The sequence below is a fragment of the Carcharodon carcharias genome, chromosome 6 (genome assembly GCF_017639515.1).
Source record: "Carcharodon carcharias isolate sCarCar2 chromosome 6, sCarCar2.pri, whole genome shotgun sequence".
In the NCBI taxonomy this organism is placed as follows: Eukaryota; Metazoa; Chordata; class Chondrichthyes; order Lamniformes; family Lamnidae; genus Carcharodon; species Carcharodon carcharias.
In genome coordinates, this window is record NC_054472.1 from 6,412,628 (window position 1) to 6,431,338 (window position 18,711).

General features: G+C 41.1%; 1 protein-coding gene across 4 annotated transcripts in view; it reads right to left on the reverse strand.

Moving 5' to 3' along the window:
• cnot10 (CCR4-NOT transcription complex, subunit 10) overlaps positions 1-14,354 on the reverse strand; it is a 33,647-nt gene extending 19,293 nt beyond the window's left edge. Inside the window, exons 1-12 of one of the 4 annotated variants that reach the window (XM_041189661.1) lie at positions 14,150-14,354; positions 11,750-11,847; positions 10,794-10,955; positions 9,624-9,774; positions 7,559-7,704; positions 6,577-6,651; positions 6,219-6,302; positions 3,837-3,954; positions 2,079-2,228; positions 834-884; positions 498-700; positions 265-386 (exon numbers count right to left, since the gene is read on the reverse strand). In XM_041189661.1, coding sequence (XP_041045595.1) covers positions 265-386; positions 498-700; positions 834-884; positions 2,079-2,228; positions 3,837-3,954; positions 6,219-6,302; positions 6,577-6,651; positions 7,559-7,704; positions 9,624-9,774; positions 10,794-10,955; positions 11,750-11,847; positions 14,150-14,189 — 1,400 coding nt within the window. In that variant the 5' untranslated portion in view covers positions 14,190-14,354. The remainder of the gene's footprint in view (positions 1-264; positions 387-497; positions 701-833; positions 885-2,078; positions 2,229-3,836; positions 3,955-6,218; positions 6,303-6,576; positions 6,652-7,558; positions 7,705-9,623; positions 9,775-10,793; positions 10,956-11,749; positions 11,848-14,149) is intronic. The other 3 variants (XM_041189658.1, XM_041189660.1, XM_041189659.1) reach the window with 3 other exon arrangements.
• Positions 14,355-18,711: the final 4,357 nt, after the last annotated feature.

The following is an 18,711-nucleotide window of genomic DNA, read 5'->3' on the forward strand; positions in this document are numbered from 1 at the left end:
TATTTGCTCTCAGAACCCACATATCACTTCACTAACTTTATACCTGGTGACTCTTGCAAGTAACGAGTTTAAAAGCTTTCAATTTTAAACTGTTCCTATACAGATAATATGCACACTTTCAAGGTTTGACGTTTAAACATTTTAAAAGTTTACTCATTTACACACCGTGCTATGCAGTCAGTTGTTAATCATTTATAGTCACACCGGTCCTATTCACCCTAGTGTTGCTCACCCACCCCCCGCTCACACATGGTGCTCACTCACTTATAAACGGTGTTCTGCATAGACTGCGATGCCAAGACTATCTTTTGGTGATAGCCTTGACCCAGAATTGATTGTACAATCCCTTTTTTGCTTGGCAGCCCTCTGGTCTCTTGTTCTGATGTCTGAAGGAAAATAATGCTGAAATTTAACATGACAGAAGAAAAGGTAGGGGGGAAAAAAAAACAACTTGGATTGAATGGAAAAGTAGTTGATGCAGGAATGAGTCCACTCACCCCCTTGTTGGCAGCAATGCAACACTCTGCCAGCCTTAACCAAAGACGTGGGTTGGAGTGGTACACCTGAACTGCCTCCATCAGGCACTCAAAAGCCGCCAGCGGTCTGCCTATGTGCAATAGCTGGATTCCACAGTTGTGCAACAGTTCATATCGTTTGTTTGTGAGCAATGTACTCATAGGTCTGCCTGAAAACTTCTTCCCTAATCATTAATAAAAAAGTGAAGGGGAAAAAAAATCTCCAAATATTAAGCAGCCACAAAAAGCAGAAATTGAAATTGTTCAATAAAAACCATTTGAAAAGTCTAGAGATTACAGGATAATTGACTACCCAACTTGTTTCACTGTTGCTGCCTCCAACTTTCCAATGAAGTGTGTTGTGTTCATCTGTTTAGCGCAAACATACCAAATCATACAAGGGTTGGTAGAACAATAACGTGGGTTCTTTACTTGAAGATAAGAATATACACATATTAGGGTAACTGGGAGGCTAGGTAGAACCCATCTGATCTGTAGGACTGATGCTCTGTCCTGTCTATTGAGCACAAGGAGTAATAAATCACTTCCAGTCTCGTGGTGAATAGTGATGGACAGCAGTTTAAGATAAGCCCCTTAAGGTACATCAAAACAAGGAGAAGTTAATTAGAAACTGATTTTAATGTCAACTTTCGAACAAAAGTAACTGGAGTGAAACCTCATCAACATTTACATATAAGTAGTGCCTTTCCTTTTAAATTAAAGAAAAAAAAACACAGTAGTTTGCTTTGCAGCAACTAAAATGTAACTTGTACAAAATTATGTCCAACACAAGTGAGTGAAAAATGCCAGTCATCCTTCATTTCAGGGAAGGTGTGCTTGGAAATATTTTTAGAATAATTGAGTTAGGACTGAAGTTACACTTTTGACACCATTAGGATGTCTCCAAGTTCTGCACAGCCAATGAGGTACTTTTTGAAGTGTAGCATTGTTGCAATGTAGGCAACCTGGCAGCCCGTGTGACACAGCAAGATCCCACAAACAGCAATATGATAATCACCGGGCAATCTGTTGCAACCATATTGGCTAAAGAACGAATACTGGCCATGGATACCGGGAGAAGCTCCTCTAGCTTTTCTTTGAAATAGTGCCATAGGATGGCACTATAAAGGAGTTATTCCCCTGTTTACATCTGCCTGTCTGAGACAGCAGACGGGGCTTTGGTTTAACATCTCTTCTGAAAGACGGTGCCTGAGTTAAGTGCCTCCTCAGCAACGTTAGCCCAGATTTTGTAATTAAGTCTCTGGAATAGGGGTGGTGGCTGGTGGGGGATGGGGGTCAGTGGCTGGCAGGGGTGGTGAGGGCAGAAAACATGAATCCACAGCCTTTTCACTCCAGCGAGAGAATATATTCCACTAAGCCAAAGCTGATGTTAAGCTGATTACCAGAATATAGAAAATAGGAACTTAAACATTAGCAGCTGGGCTTCCTAAGCAAGAATTCAATAAGTCACATGCATTTATGCATCATTTAAATTCAAATCATTCACACTAAATTAGGTCCGTGTTCATATTTTTATAGAATATTTGACCAAATATAGCCCACCTTGGTCTGTGCTTGTTTCCGTTAACTGCATGCAAGCAGCATCATTCTCCTGCAAGGCCTTTTTAAAGTAGAAAATTCCAAGGTTGTGTTTCCCCATGGCAAAATGGATGCATCCAAGGTTATTCCAGAACATACATCTAATACATTCACCTGTTTCCAAATATTTTAAGGGAGAAAAGTCAAGACAGTTGTTTTAACAACTTCATTACTATATATATATATATATAAAAGCTAAGAGTGATAGGTGGCAGATTTCAGATATGGGGGGCTCTTTTTCAAGATAAAGAAGATTAATTTGGATAAGAGTAGACAAGGAGAAACCATTTCCACTGGTGGGAGGACCAGTAACCAAAGGGCACAGATTTACAGCAGTTGGCAAAAAGAGAGGAGATGAGCAAAGCTCCTGTTAAGTTGTGTAGGCACACAGCAACCTGCAAGACCCCCACAAGAACTTGCTCTGAGATAAGTAAAACATCTGCACAGCCGTGCAAAAAAAAATTACGGGATGACACACCAAGCGATGGGCTGAGCACGGCAACAACATTTTAAAGGGAACGTTGGAGATGGAAGTTTTTTTTTGCACAAGTTACGATGATCTGCTATGCATGGCCTGCAAGGGTGGTGGAAGCAGATTCAATAGTAATTTTCAAATGGGGAATTGGATAAATACCTGGAAAGGAGGAATTTGCAGGACCACGGCGGGGGAAAGAGTAGGGAAGTGGAAATAATTCGATAGCTCTTTCAAAAAGCCAGCACAAGCACTATGGGCTGAACGGCCTCCTTCTGGGCTATATGATTCTATGAATAAAAAGAAGTGTTTCCCATGGTGAGATCTGTGAAAATTGTGTAGCGAGATGGCTGTGTTAACTGAAAGCCACTGGGATACGTCACTGTCAAATCAAATGAGGATGGACAGCTTGTGCAAATATAGAACTTGACGTAAATGGGACATATCTTTCAATGTTTCAAATCTGTCTAGACAATAAGACGCAACTACAGATAAGTAACCAGTGAGGGGATCATTCCTACTTGGATGAGTAACAAATGTTGGCCATGGGAAGAGGGCCATGCAATGGAATCACAATAGCTCATTGCACTGAGACTAGAATCCTATCAAAAAATACTTGTATGGCATCTAGCGACAACGAACAATTATGTGGAAGAGAGAAAGAGTGAATAAAGAGTCAATCTCCTGTTCTTACTGATAAATTGGAAGGCTAAGATTAATTCCACTAGACCTGAATAAATTCGATTGTACTGAATTGGAAATGCGGCTGGGAACATCAACCCCACTCAAAAGGTTGGTATTCGGCAGATCAAACTGAAATCAACCTCTTTCAGAAGAGGCAAGTTATGATTAGAGCACCAACCCTTTCTATAACAATAGAAAATTCAGGAGCTTTTCTTTCTAGTCTGTTAAAGTGAACAGGAAAAAAAGATTTCGCAGACAGAGGTGTGTGGAACAGACATGACATCACAAGGATACGAGTACTGCCATGAAGACTGCTCTTTATGAAGCAGCTTAAAAATTATTTATACTCCTGTGCAATTTGAAGGGAAATTGGCAAGACAAAAAGATTAAAACACAGATAAGGAGCAAAGGGATTTTCCCCACACAAAACAAACTCTCGATTATTGGCGCTTCAAATAACAAAATAAATTGATCAATGTGAAATATCTATCCACACTTGCCTCAATGAATCACTAATAATCATCTGCTGTAAGCCATAAAACCGTGGCCATTCTTTAGATTCCTACCTGTGCTAAGGAATCCAGGATGATCCGTGATGTTTGCGCTGTTCAACAGCTTCACCGCTTTCCGATAATTCCCCCTTAAATACTCAAAATTGCTCTTGAGAAATAGGGAGGGAGCAGACTGCATAACAAAAAACAAATATGTAACTGACAAATGAAGTCCGTTTATAGCGGCAAAATTTTAAAATCATTTAGTGAAACCAAAATCCCATTGCAAAGGCTACTTGCGTCATAATGAAAATCTAGGTACAGAGTCAAAGAGTTATTTAGGGTTCAGGGGGCCATTTGGCCCTGAGTCTCTACGCTAGCTCTCCCTGAGTAATCCAATCAGTCCCGCTCCCCCGCTGGATCCCCGTAGCCCTGCAGGCTTATTTCCTTCAAGTACCCATCCAATTTCCTTTTGAAATGGTTGATTGTTTTCACTTCCACCACCCTCTTAGGCAGCAAGTTCCAGGCTATTATCACTCGCTGTGTGAAAATGTTCTTTCTTCCCCCTGTATCTTTTGCCCAAAACCTTAAATCTGTGTCCTTAATCCTTGTACCATCAGCCTAAGGGAGCAGGATTTCCATGTCTACCTCATCTAAACCAGTCATAATCTTACACACCTCTATCACATCACCCCTCAATCTCCTTTCCTCCAAGGAGAACAGCCCCAGCTTTTTAACCTAACCTTGTAACCAAAGTCTTCCATTCTCTGGAACCATTCTGGTAAATCCCAAATGATCATTAATTATCATTCATGCAAGGATGAGTAATTACATCCCACAGATTTGGACATATGTGCAAAGCGCGTCTTTATAGAAGCGTTAATTTAGCATAACTCTTGGTTCAGTGCGCAGCACGCTAGCCCGACTCTCATGAGTTCAAGTCCCACGCCAGACTTGAGCACAAAATCCAGGCTGACACTGCCAATGCAGTACTGAGGGGAGTGCTACACTGTTGGAGGCATCATCTTTCGGATGAGATGTTAAACCGAGGACCTCAAGTGGATGCAAAAATATTCCAGGATGCTATTCGAAGAGAAATAACATGGTTCTTCACAATCTCCTGACAGATATTTATTGTTCTACCAACAGATTTTTTTTTTTTAAATGATCAATTCATTTCTCTTATTGTTGTTTGTAGGATCTTGCTGTGCCTTCCCTACATTATGGCAGTGATTACATTTTAAAAATGCTTCATTGGTTGTGAAGCATGTTGGGAAGTGTTGAGGTTGTGAAAGGTGCTATAGGCTGTCTTTGTTAAACACAAATAAAGATGCCACGGCACATTACAGATATGAGGGGAAAGTACACTTGAGCCAAGAGAGGAGAAACAAATGGCTGTCAATCCTCTCTCTACCCACTCCCAAACTGTTACTGTCAAGACATTCCTGTCAAGATCCAGTAACAGATTTTAAAATGATCTGTTGAGCCACACCGATAAGAGCGCAAGTTCCAGTAAGTGATATTGAGACTGCACGAGGCACTGGTATGCCAACATTTGGAGGACTATGTACAACTCTGGTCACTATACTACAGCTAGGATACCCAGGGATTGGGAGAGTGCAGAAAAGGGCAAACAAACTGACAGTTAACCCAAAGCATCTGAGATAAGAGAGAGACAGATTATTCTGCAGGTGAGAGGACTCTGAAGAAAGTCTTCAAGTATGAAAGGTTTTCAGGGAATAAAGTGCATTGAATTCCATATACTTGATATGTTACATCACAGCAATTATCTTCCTAGTACTATAGGAGCAAGCTGCACTGAGCTGGGAAACAGTTTCCACTAGTGGGAATCTTGGTAACAAGGGGTCACAGATTTAAAGAGCCGAAGGGCAGAGGAGGAGAATTATTTTAATGCAGCAGGTTGTGATCTGGAAAGCACTGCCTGAAAGGGCAGTGGAAGCAGATGATTCAGTAGTAACTTTCAAAGAGGGTTTGGAGGCATGCTTGAAAAGGGAACAATTTGCAGGGGTTTGGGAAGAACAAGGGTGTGGGACAGAGTCATTTATGCTAATGTCACACAAGGAGGAAGTTCAGCCCATCGAGTCCACTCCAGCTCCCCACGGAGCAATCCAAATGAGTCCCAGAAGCTGAGCCCATCCATGCCCCCACTCGATCCTACTAACCCTGCAAGTTAATTTCCTTCAATTGCCTATCTAATTTCCTTTTGAAATCACTCTAATCGGATAGCTCCGTAAACTCCAGCACGGGTGCAATGGGCCAAATGGTCTCCTTCCATGCTGCATCATGTTTAAAAATCATCACCAGAACCAGAAGATTAATATCTGATGGTGGTGAGGTGGGGTAGAGAAGAAGATGGAGGTAAAGTGCATGAGTGAGAGATTCCTAAGATTTAGTTGTGATTTGCACAGAAGCACAATTTTCACGTAATCTACTTACATTTCCAGCTGTATTCATTACAGACTTGATTTCCCGTTTACAGGCCTTCAAAGATTTCATCTGGACATAAGCTCTCACTTTACACTGTAAACATAACATGGACAAGTCATGCAAGGAGAACAAGATCATTTATATCATCAACAAAAACAACTTGCAAATACCATGAAATCCATTTAACATCTAAAGTTTTAATATTTTCTGTTTCTTCTGTCCATTTCCAGGCTGTTTACAGTCCTGTGTTTTCTCATTTCCTCCATCAAACCCTCTCATCATTTTGAACACCTCTACTAAATCTCCCTTTAACCTTCTCTGCTCTAAGGAGAATCACGACATAAGTGGAGATAGTTTATCCACATACCTGATGAATTTTGGACTTAGTAGCTTCCACCATAACTCCAGCATCAACCTTCTGATTAGTGGCATCTTTATAAACCTTTGTCAAAATTATGAGAGAGAAATTACTTTAGCAGAACAATTTTCGGCTGCTGTACACTGTAAACTTAATGAACGGTATGGATAAAGCTTAATTAGTTTCAGGGAAACAGTAACTAACACTCACATAGCTGATACCAACAAACTATCCAGATGGTGGGAAACACACACAGCTAAAAAAAAGGCCAGCACCTCATCACTGACCCAGCAGCAGAGAGTTCTAGCTTCAACCTCTCCTGAGGATGGAGGACAGCAGTCAACTGAATCAACACAGGACATCGATGCTGTTTCTTCTGTCCATTTCCAGGTTATTTACAGTCCTGTATTTTCTCATTTCCTCCATCAAACCCTCTCATCATTTTGAACACCTCTATTTCATAAGTGGAAGGTGAGAGACGAGCCAAAGTGCGATTGTGGCCGAGAGTCCCAGATCGCGGAGCATATCACATCAGTCTGCCCCTTAAGATCAGCTACAGAAGGCACCTGTTTCCTCCACTCAACATTTCAAGAGGCCCCTGAATGGACAGCCAAACCTGACACCCCATTAGAAGTTTTACCCATCATATGAAAGCAATCATCAGCATCGGGGGCTTCACCAGGTCAAGCAACTTAATTTCAATTGCATTTAAATTCCACCCGCTGCCACGGTGGGATTTGAACCCCTGTCCCCACAGCATTAGCCTGGGCCCCTGGATTACTAGTCCAGCGACATTACCACAACACCACCGTCTCCCCCTAGCAACTTCAGTTCACGTGCAATGCAATAAACACCAATCTAGATTGGGGCAGTTGTCAGGAGTCACTCTGCATTACAAGACCATTTTGAACTCTCCTAACCATTAAATCTTGGCGTTGACCACTCTGCAACGAGTCACTGTTAAAATTCTAATCAATTCAGAGATACTGACCTCACTGGACTTGCCATTTTTATTGTTTCCTTGCAAAATCATTTTCTCCAGAACTGCGAGCAGCAGCAAAGCTTTCTCAGGCTGGTACGTCAACAGATAAAGGTCAACAAGCAAGAAGCACAAAGCCTGGGCAAATTTCTCTTCTGCTTAAAGATTGGAGACAGAAATAAATCAGATTTTAATGACCCGAGCATCAAGCGCCTTAAGCCCAAATAGATAGGCACAGCTTCATCAGTCACATCATACTTTTGTGGTATCCAGGTTTTGCTGAGTTAAAGATTTACATAAGCTCTGGGTTAGTAGCATTGTTACGCAGAGCACCTCACTGTGATTATTTCACTTTCACAACAAACATTTATGCAACTGAAAAGAGAGACACATTGCTGAAGCTTTTCATCTTGCATCCGTCGGGACAAACACAAGAATGCCAAATTTCAAACAATTTTTTTTTATTCTTTAATGGGACGTGGGTGTCACTGTCCAGAATTTGTTGCCCATCTCTAATTACCCTTGACCGGAGTAGTTTTCTAGGCTATTTCGGAGGGTGGTTAAGAGTCAACCACATTGCTTTGAGTCTGGAGTCACAAGTAGGCCGGGCCAGACCAGATAAGGTTGGCAGATTTCCTTCCAAAAAGGACATGACTGAATCAGATGGGTTTTTGAGACAATCGATGATAGTTTCACATCACCATGACTGAGAACAGTTTTCAATTTCTGATTTGTTAATTAAGTTCAAATTCCACCAGCTGTCGTGATGGCATCTGAACCCATGTCATTAGGCTGGCTCTCTGACAATGCCACTACCCCACCGTCTCCCCCATTATAGCAATTTACACTATAGGAGAAAAAGGTGCTGATTGGATTTTTTCTCCTATAAGACAAATTGTTGTAATCGTTTGAAATTTGGTATTTTTGCACTTACAAGATGAAAAGCTCCAGCAATACTTTTCAGTAATACTCAATCCTGTACTAGCAAACAACTGTTTAACAAACACTTACTTATGGAACATCAATGCACCATACAACTTGCTATCCCTTCACATTTCAATAATGCTGGGCAGGAAACGAATGACCTAAAGCAGATTTTCTTTTTAAATCTTTCTGTACAGAATCCCACGTACATCCTCATACATTCTCTTATACTGATCTCATGCACGTTCCAACGCAAACCTCTCCAAATGCTAGCAAACTGAGAGCAACAGCAAACAACAAGAACTGTCCCATCATACAAAGATTGGGGAGCTGCACTGAAAGCAGTGGAAGTGCAAAGTCATATGGCTGAAAGAACATTAAAGGGATAATGTAAGCTAAATAGTGTCACTGTAGAGGAATAAGGGCTTGGAGGTAGCTGAAGGACAGACAGATTATTGAAGCCATCAGTGGAGTGTGTGGAAGGCAGTAAAGGAGACAAATTAACACCTTGGTCGACATCGGTGGAGAGCTGCAGCACAACTGCAGGCTTTGTAAAGATGTCTGCTCCAGTCCTACCTGGTATGCTATGCTCACCTACGAGGACAGAGATTGAATTATTGGAGAGGGGGCCTCAAAGAGGGGCAACTCATCCAAGGACTGAGAATAAGCGTCAAGAGAAGCTGAGACTATTAGGAATGTACAGAACAAAACCTACTGAAGATCCTAAAGCAGCACAGACAGGATAAACGTCAATACCTTTACACCGTTTTGATTTTGAAAGGACATGCCCTACAACTTGCAAGAAGGATGGTAAAAAGCCAGCTTAGAATTAACGACTTTACACAGAGGGGGGGGTGGGGGGGGCCATAAATGTGAACAACGAGTTACCAAGGGAGGCAATGAAACCTGATAAGTTATCCGACCTGCTGATACTATACTGGGGGAAATTTGGAGGGGGATTGGGGAATGTTTCCTTGACACTGAGAATGTGGTGGCTTTCCCCGGTCCCAACAGTTCAGTTGTCAGGCTTTCATAGAACAGTAAAAGCATTTAACAGACCAGGTGTGAGCATTTAAATACCATGACTGAATCAATATTATAGAATGGATAATCTACTAGAATGCAATCAGAGAGTGGAACAAGAACTACCTACCAAAAGGCTCTATGAATTGGTACAGTTTTTCTCCAATTGATATAGCTTCAGTATACTGGCGGAGATGGTAAAGAATGATTGCTTGGTTGTAATAAAGCATGCTGTTCTCAACATCATCCAGTCCATCCATTTCTTCCACTGTGGAATGGACCTAAAACAAATCCAATAGTTTCCTGTTACCCAAAGGAGCATTCAACGATAATTTGACCATTTTCAACTTGCTTCCAAAAAAGGTACTACCGATGTATTGAAAAGCCTCCTGCACACTCACTCTCTCCCTCCCTCACCATCCCACTTCACTTTCATCTCCCCACCACATGCACGGCACTCCACGATGACCTTCCTAATTCTGATGAAAGGTAATTGACTTGAAACGTTAACTCCCTTTCTCTCCTTACAGATGCTGCCTGACCTGATAAGTATTTTCAGCAATTTTTGTTTTTATGAGAGTAAATTAATTTTTTTTGGTTAACTATTGAGAAAGTCAAGCTTTTTCAAGATCTTAATAAATGCCAGCCATGTCTCTAGCTGCCGATGACTCTCACTTCTAGGCCAGAAGATTCCGAGTTCAAGCTCCACTCTAGCAATACGAGCACAAAAATCCAGACTGACACTCCAGTGCAGTACGGAGGAAATGCTGCATTGTTGGAGGTGTCACCTTCCAAGAAGATGTTAAACCTAGGCCTCGCCTATTATCTCAGGTGGGCACAGAAGATCCCATGCCACTATTTCAAAGAAAGGCAGGGGAGCTCTCCCTGATGTCCTGGGGCCAATATTTATCCCTCAACTAAAACAGATTATCCAGTCATTATCCCATTGCTGTTTGTAGGAGTTTGCTGTGTGCTAACTGGCTGTCACATTTCCTACATTACCACAGTGACTTCACTGGCTGTAAAGCATCCCATCTAAATGCAAGTCTTTCTTTTTAATGAAGCTTCATTCTTTTGCTAACTACTGTAATCCACTTCAGAAAGGACAGCCAGTGAAAGGTTCTTCCCATTGCCATTAGGCCAAGAGTGACTTGAGAAAGTGCTGCAATAATCTGCCTCAAGGCACAATCTTTCCTAACTCATTATACAGAGCATAGAAATGTAGAGCAGGCTAGAGGGGCCAAATGGCCTACTCCTGATTCTTGTGTTACAAACATTATTTGTTGTTCTCCACTCTTACCTGATTTTTCAGCAGATTGAGAGTCTGTCTCAAGGTATCTGTCAAAGTCTGTCCATTTTTGTAAAACTCCACCACTGCTTTATTCAGAGAGATTTTGTAATCATCTTTGTTTAGCTCTTGCAGGTGACCCAGATACTGCAGACAAGTGTCAAACTGTCCTGACTGTGGTAAAATGTAAGAAAACATACGTAAACACAAATGCTATCTACGGCAAACAATTTTGTGAAACTTCATAGCCAGTGCTCCGATTAGGCACTGATGCAGTTTTAATATGTCATTGTTCAAGGACAAGGAAGATACCAGCAATGTTACTTGAGGAGGAGGAGAAAGGAGTGAAAGGACATCAGTCGGCCTTACAGGAGAGAACAAGGAACCAGCACGTGATGCAGCATCCTAGCGTTCCCTGGACAGGTGGAAAGTTCCATCATACCTCAAACTGTAAATAAGCTAACAAGTGTGCGTGCGTGTGTTCCCTGCCCTTTACCATATTGCAACAATAAGGACAACTACTTACAGCATGAAATTACACATCATACGCATTTTGTTTAAAAGATTCTGAATAAGAACTTCATAAATATTGTGCTATCATTACTTTGTGTTCATTTCCTACTGTATTATTTGCCCTGTAAATAAATTTGGCTGCTGGTTTTAGCCCAAATGTTGTTGTTTGTGTTTTGCCCCAGAAGAGGGAAATCAGTAGATAATCTACTTGATCTTTGTTGGTGAAAAGTGTGACGCATTATTCCCTTTCATGTCACACTTCAGGCATTAAGTTTCAGATTATAGAAGGCACAAGTCTGTTTGTGGAAACTGCATTTTTTCTGCTGATGCAAACAAAGAGAACGTGATTCAGTCCCAATTCAGCTGACCATGGAGCTGAATTAATGAGAATTAATGTTAATGGTTCTATAGTAAGCTCTGTATTTTACAGTCACTCTCTACAAGGTAATACGTACTGTGTAAGCCTCATAGGCATCGTTTGCGAGTTCCTTTACATGGTCGGCAACTCCTGAAGAAAGAGAATTGGTCTCTGTTTTCACATCAGTGCCCTGATCTACAACAAAAAGCAAAGGCAATTACTCAACATATCCATCTAGTGCCACTCATGTGACAAGCATGTTCTCCACATTCAGATTGACCCGCAAATGTTTATAAGCAGCCAGATTTATAGAACCAATCACAGAAATACACCTGAATCAGTCTTAAGCTTCTACAAAAGAAAAGCATAGAGCAGCAATTGCCTCCAGAATCTTCTAATGATTTCCAAAGCTCAGAGCGAAGACATTTTTCCTCAGCTCAGTGCTAAATGGCCAATCCCTTATTCTGAGGCTACATCCGTCCCCCTCAGTTCTAGAGTTCCCAGCCAAGAGAAAGAGCCTCTCAGCATCTATTTGATCAAACTCTCTCAGAATCTTAAAACATTTTAATGAGGACCCCTTTCATTCTTCAAAACTCCAGACAGTATAACTACAAGTAGCTATCAAGATAGTAACAATGTTATTTAAAAGGGAATTGGATAAGTGTCTGCCTGAGACAAATATTGGAGATCGTCTCACAGGAGAGAGTACCAAATATGGAAGTATACCAGTGCACAGGGGTTTCCAACTTGTTTGCTCTCTCGAGTCAGTGACACCTCTGCTGGCTGGGTCTTGTCAGCTAAATGGATGAAACTGTCTTCCCAAACACATCAGCACAAGACCAATAGGTCACCAAGGTCTGCAACACAAGGATGTCTGCAAGCTAGACTTCAAATGACCAGGACTGGAGTTGAGAAATGGGAAATCCGCACTACTGACCAGAGTGCCTGGAGATGAGCAGTCAGGAAGGGTGTGGAAAAAACAGAGGGCAAAGGAAATGACCAGATGGTGGAAAAGAGACCCTGCGGGAAGGAAAGACATCAGTCCCCCTTGGGCCAACGCTATTTATCAATGCCAGCTCATGAGTCAGCCTCTACAACCACAACAGGTGGTGTTCAATCTGGAAGTGACAGACACCCCGGGCGCAGTCCATCATCTCCCGAGATGGATGGATGCCTATGTAATTTGAAAGGAACTGGAAGGGATGACATTAAACAGGCAGCAAAAAAGTAGGCTTCTTCAGTGAAGAGTTTTGGCTGACGGATAATCACGTTATTGCGAGTTATGCATCCCACCATATTTTGTGGAAACTTTGTTCAGTTAAAAGACTCACACTACCTCAACAGACCATTTTTAACCCATAACCAGTGTTGATTGTGCTGTAACTGAGCAATTGGAACAGCATTGTTCCCATTACCCTGAAGATCTATCAGTCAGTTATGCCAACATCAAACAATTTACAGCACAGGAGGCCATTCCGTCCATCATCTCTGTGCTGGCCAAAAGAGAGTTATCCAGCCTAACCCACTTTGGCCCAGGTGATTCCAGCACTTCAAATGAATATCCAAACACTTTTTAAATGCCACGAGGGTTTCTGCCTGTACCATCCTTTCAGTGAGGAGCTAGATCCCCACCACTGCCTGGGTGAACAAATGGTAAACACCAGGTTCTAAGTCAAGTCACTGCTCCAAAAACTCACGAGTCTCCCCAATTGAGTTGCTGATTCCTGCCCCAGTTTTAAATGATGTTCTGTGCCCCCGCAGCTCAAACCCCGAGGGCTCTGGGCCATGCAGGCACCTCCCACCAGGGCATCCAGTCTGGGGCAGGCACCACCCCACTCATCCCATTGCCCCCCCGCCAGGCGCCCACCCATCCCAGCAGAGTTGGGGGGGGGGGGGAAACAGGCATCCACCCGCCCCGGGGTCCGGAGAGAGTCGGCCACCCGACCCCGAGGTCCGGCCAGCCACCCGCCCCAGGGTCCGGAGAGAGCCGGCCGGCCACCCGTCCGCTCACCCCCCACCCCCGGGGTCCGGAGAGGGCCGGCCACCCGCTCACCACCGGGGTCCGGAGAGGGCCGGCCGGCCACCCGCTCACCACCGGGGTCCGGAGAGGGCCGGCCGGCCACCCGCTCACCACCGGGGTCCGGAGAGGGCCGGCCGGCCACCCGCTCACCACCGGGGTCCGGAGAGGGCCGGCCGGCCACCCGCTCACCACCGGGGTCCGGAGAGGGCCGGCCGGCCACCCGCTCACCACCGGGGTCCGGAGAGGGCCGGCCGGCCACCCGCTCACCACCGGGGTCCGGAGAGGGCCAGCCGGCCACCCGCCCCAGGTCCGGAGAGGGCCGGCCGGCCACCCGCCCCGGGGTCCGGAGAGGGCCGGCCACCCGCCCGCTCGCCCCGGGGTCCGGAGAGGGCCGGCCGGCCACCCGTCCGCTCGCCCCGGGGTCCGGAGAGGGCTGGCCGGCCGGCCACCCACCCCGAGTCCACTCCGGACCCTCACCTCCATTATTAGCTGCAATAGGGTCCGACATGATGCCCATCCGCCCCCGGGCCAGGGGGTGAAGCCGAGTGGCCGAGGCCCCGGTGCCGGGCCGGGGGTGAAGCCGAATTCCCGAGGCCGCTCCGGAAATGACCGGCGTCGCTCCACCAATCAGCTGAATGGCGCATGTAATCGACGTCACTTCCTGTCGGTCCAGAGCCCAAACTTTGAATCCTTTCCAGTTCCAAACAGCACATTATATAAAATCACAACCTATAGAAATAGATACCAAACAGCACATTATGTAAAATCACACCCTATAGAAATAGATACCAAACAGCACATTATGTAAAATCACACCCTATAGAAATAGATACCAAACAGCACATTATGTAAAATCACAACCTATAGAAATAGATACCAAACAGCACATTATATAAAATCACACCCTATAGAAATAGATACCAAACAGCACATTATGTAAAATCACACCCTATAGAAATAGATACCAAACAGCACATTATGTAAAATCACACCCTATAGAAATAGATACCAAACAGCACGTTATGTAAAATCACAACCTATAGAAATAGATACCAAACAGCACGTTATGTAAAATCACACCCTATAGAAATAGATACCAAACAGCACATTATGTAAAATCACACCCTATAGAAATAGATACCAAACAGCACATTATGTAAAATCACACCCTATAGAAATAGATACCAAACAGCACATTATGTAAAATCACAACCTATAGAAATAGATACCAAACAGCACATTATATAAAATCACAACCTATAGAAATAGATACCAAACAGCACATTATGTAAAATCACAACCTATAGAAATAGATACCAAACAGCACATTATATAAAATCACAACCTATAGAAATAGATACCAAACAGCACATTATGTAAAATCACAACCTATAGAAATAGATACCAAACAGCACATTATATAAAATCACAACCTATAGAAATAGATACCAAACAGCACATTATGTAAAATCACACCCTATAGAAATAGATACCAAACAGCACATTATGTAAAATCACACCCTATAGAAATAGATACCAAACAGCACATTATGTAAAATCACACCCTATAGAAATAGATACCAAACAGCACATTATGTAAAATCACAACCTATAGAAATAGATACCAAACAGCACATTATATAAAATCACAACCTATAGAAATAGATACCAAACAGCACATTATATAAAATCACACCCTATAGAAATAGATACCAAACAGCACGTTATGTAAAATCACACCCTATAGAAATAGATACCAAACAGCACATTATGTAAAATCACACCCTATAGAAATAGATACCAAACAGCACATTATGTAAAATCACACCCTATAGAAATAGATACCAAACAGCACATTATGTAAAATCACAACCTATAGAAATAGATACCAAACAGCACATTATATAAAATCACAACCTATAGAAATAGATACCAAACAGCACATTATGTAAAATCACAACCTATAGAAATAGATACCAAACAGCACATTATATAAAATCACAACCTATAGAAATAGATACCAAACAGCACATTATGTAAAATCACAACCTATAGAAATAGATACCAAACAGCACATTATATAAAATCACAACCTATAGAAATAGATACCAAACAGCACATTATATAAAATCACACCCTATAGAAATAGATACCAAACAGCACATTATGTAAAATCACACCCTATAGAAATAGATACCAAACAGCACATTATGTAAAATCACAACCTATAGAAATAGATACCAAACAGCACATTATATAAAATCACAACCTATAGAAATAGATACCAAACAGCACATTATATAAAATCACACCCTATAGAAATAGATACCAAACAGCACATTATGTAAAATCACACCCTATAGAAATAGATACCAAACAGCACGTTATGTAAAATCACACCCTATAGAAATAGATACCAAACAGCACATTATGTAAAATCACAACCTATAGAAATAGATACCAAACAGCACATTATATAAAATCACAACCTATAGAAATAGATACCAAACAGCACATTATATAAAATCACACCCTATAGAAATAGATACCAAACAGCACATTATGTAAAATCACACCCTATAGAAATAGATACCAAACAGCACGTTATGTAAAATCACACCCTATAGAAATAGATACCAAACAGCACATTATGTAAAATAACAACCTATAGAAATAGATACCAAACAGCACGTTATGTAAAATCACACCCTATAGAAATAGATACCAAACGGCACATTATATAAAATCACACCCTATAGAAATAGATACCAAACAGCACATTATGTAAAATCACACCCTATAGAAATAGATACCAAACAGCACATTATGTAAAATCACAACCTATAGAAATAGATACCAAACAGCACGTTATGTAAAATCACACCCTATAGAAATAGATACCAAACAGCACATTATATAAAATCGCACCCTATAGAAATAGATACCAAACAGCACGTTATATAAAATCACAACCTATAGAAATAGATACCAAACAGCACATTATATAAAATCACACCCTATAGAAATAGATACCAAACAGCACATTATATAAAATCGCACCCTATAGAAATAGATACCAAACAGCACGTTATATAAAATCACAACCTATAGAAATAGATACCAAACAGCACATTATATAAAATCACACCCTATAGAAATAGATACCAAACAGCACATTATATAAAATCGCACCCTATAGAAATAGATACCAAACAGCACGTTATATAAAATCACAACCTATAGAAATAGATACCAAACAGCACATTATATAAAATCACACCCTATAGAAACAGATACCAAACGGCAGAATATATAAAATCACACCCTATAGAAATAGATACCAAATGGCAGAATATATAAAATCATACCCTATAGAAATAGATACCAAACAGCACATTATATAAAATCACACCCTATAGAAACAGATACCAAACGGCAGAATATATAAAATCACACCCTATAGAAATAGATACCAAATGGCAGAATATATAAAATCATACCCTATAGAAATAGATACCAAATGGCAGAATATATAAAATCACACCCTACAGAAATAGATACCAAACACAACAGAATATACAAAGTCACACGCTATACAAATATATACCAAACAGCAGAATATATAAATTCACACCCTATAGAAATAGACATTGAACAGCAGATTATATAACATTGCACGCTATAGAAATAGATATCAAACAGCAGAATATATAAAATTACACCCTATAGGGATAGATCTGAAACAGCAGATTATATAAAATCGCACACTATAGGGATAGATACCAAACACAGCAGAATATATGAAATCACACCCTATAGCGATAGATAGCTAATGCAGAAGAATATATAAATTCACATCCTATAGGGATAGATATCAAACAGCAGAATATATAAAATCACAATCTATAGGGATAGCTATCAAATACAGGTGAATATATAACATCGCAGCGTATAGGGATAGACATCAAATCCAGTAGAATAAATAATATCACACCCTGTAGAAGTAAAACATGGTATAATTTATAATATTTCACCCTTTAGGGATTGATATCAAACACAGTAGAACATTTAATATCATAACTTTTAGGGATAGATATCAAACAGTAGAATTCATACACTCACAGCCTATAGGGATATGTATCAAATACAGTGGGATATATAAAATCACACCCTATAGGCATATATATCAAATACATGGAAAAATAATTTCACAATCTATAGGGATATAATATACAATGCACTGGATCCTATGTAAATATAATATTTTATACACTGCACCCTATGAGAAATCAAATACTGTACAGTATAGAATAGTTAACATGACACCTATAGGAATGTATACAATGCACTCGGTCCTATGGAAGTATATTCATACACTACACTCTCTGGGAATATCAAAACACTCTAATGGGTGTGTATAATAAATAATTATCATATACCTCCAATGGGTATATAATGAATAATGCTACAGCCTATGGATGTATAATATTTTATATTCAACTCAAGTAATAATAAGAAAGTGGCAGCAGTTAATGTGGTGCCTACAAGTAAAATGGGGAATATATCTACCCAGTGGCTACAGGTCCATTTGGCTTGCATCCTGCATGGATAAAGCACTCTTAACTTGCCAAAGCATTCTGTTGTCATGTGTCTGCCTACTGTAGTAGTTAATGGAAAGGAGGCTGTCTCTTGAAGAACTCTGAAGATATTACAATGATTTATTTAATAATAGCAAAATTGGGGAAATTCAGGGTAGAATGTGAGGTAAGATCAAATTCTAAAAATAGAACCAGAACACAGAAACAACATGGCCATGACAGGTGTAATACAATATTGAGAAAAGGTACTGGGTGCAATAATCTAAGGACATAAGAAATAGGAGCTGGAGGAGCCCATTCAGCACTTTGAGCCTACTCCTCCATTTAAAAAGATCATGGCTGCTCTCCTATCTCAACTCCACTTTTCTACCATATCTCAGTATCCCTTGTTTCCCTTAATATCCAATCTATCAATCTGATCCTTGAATATTCTCAATGACT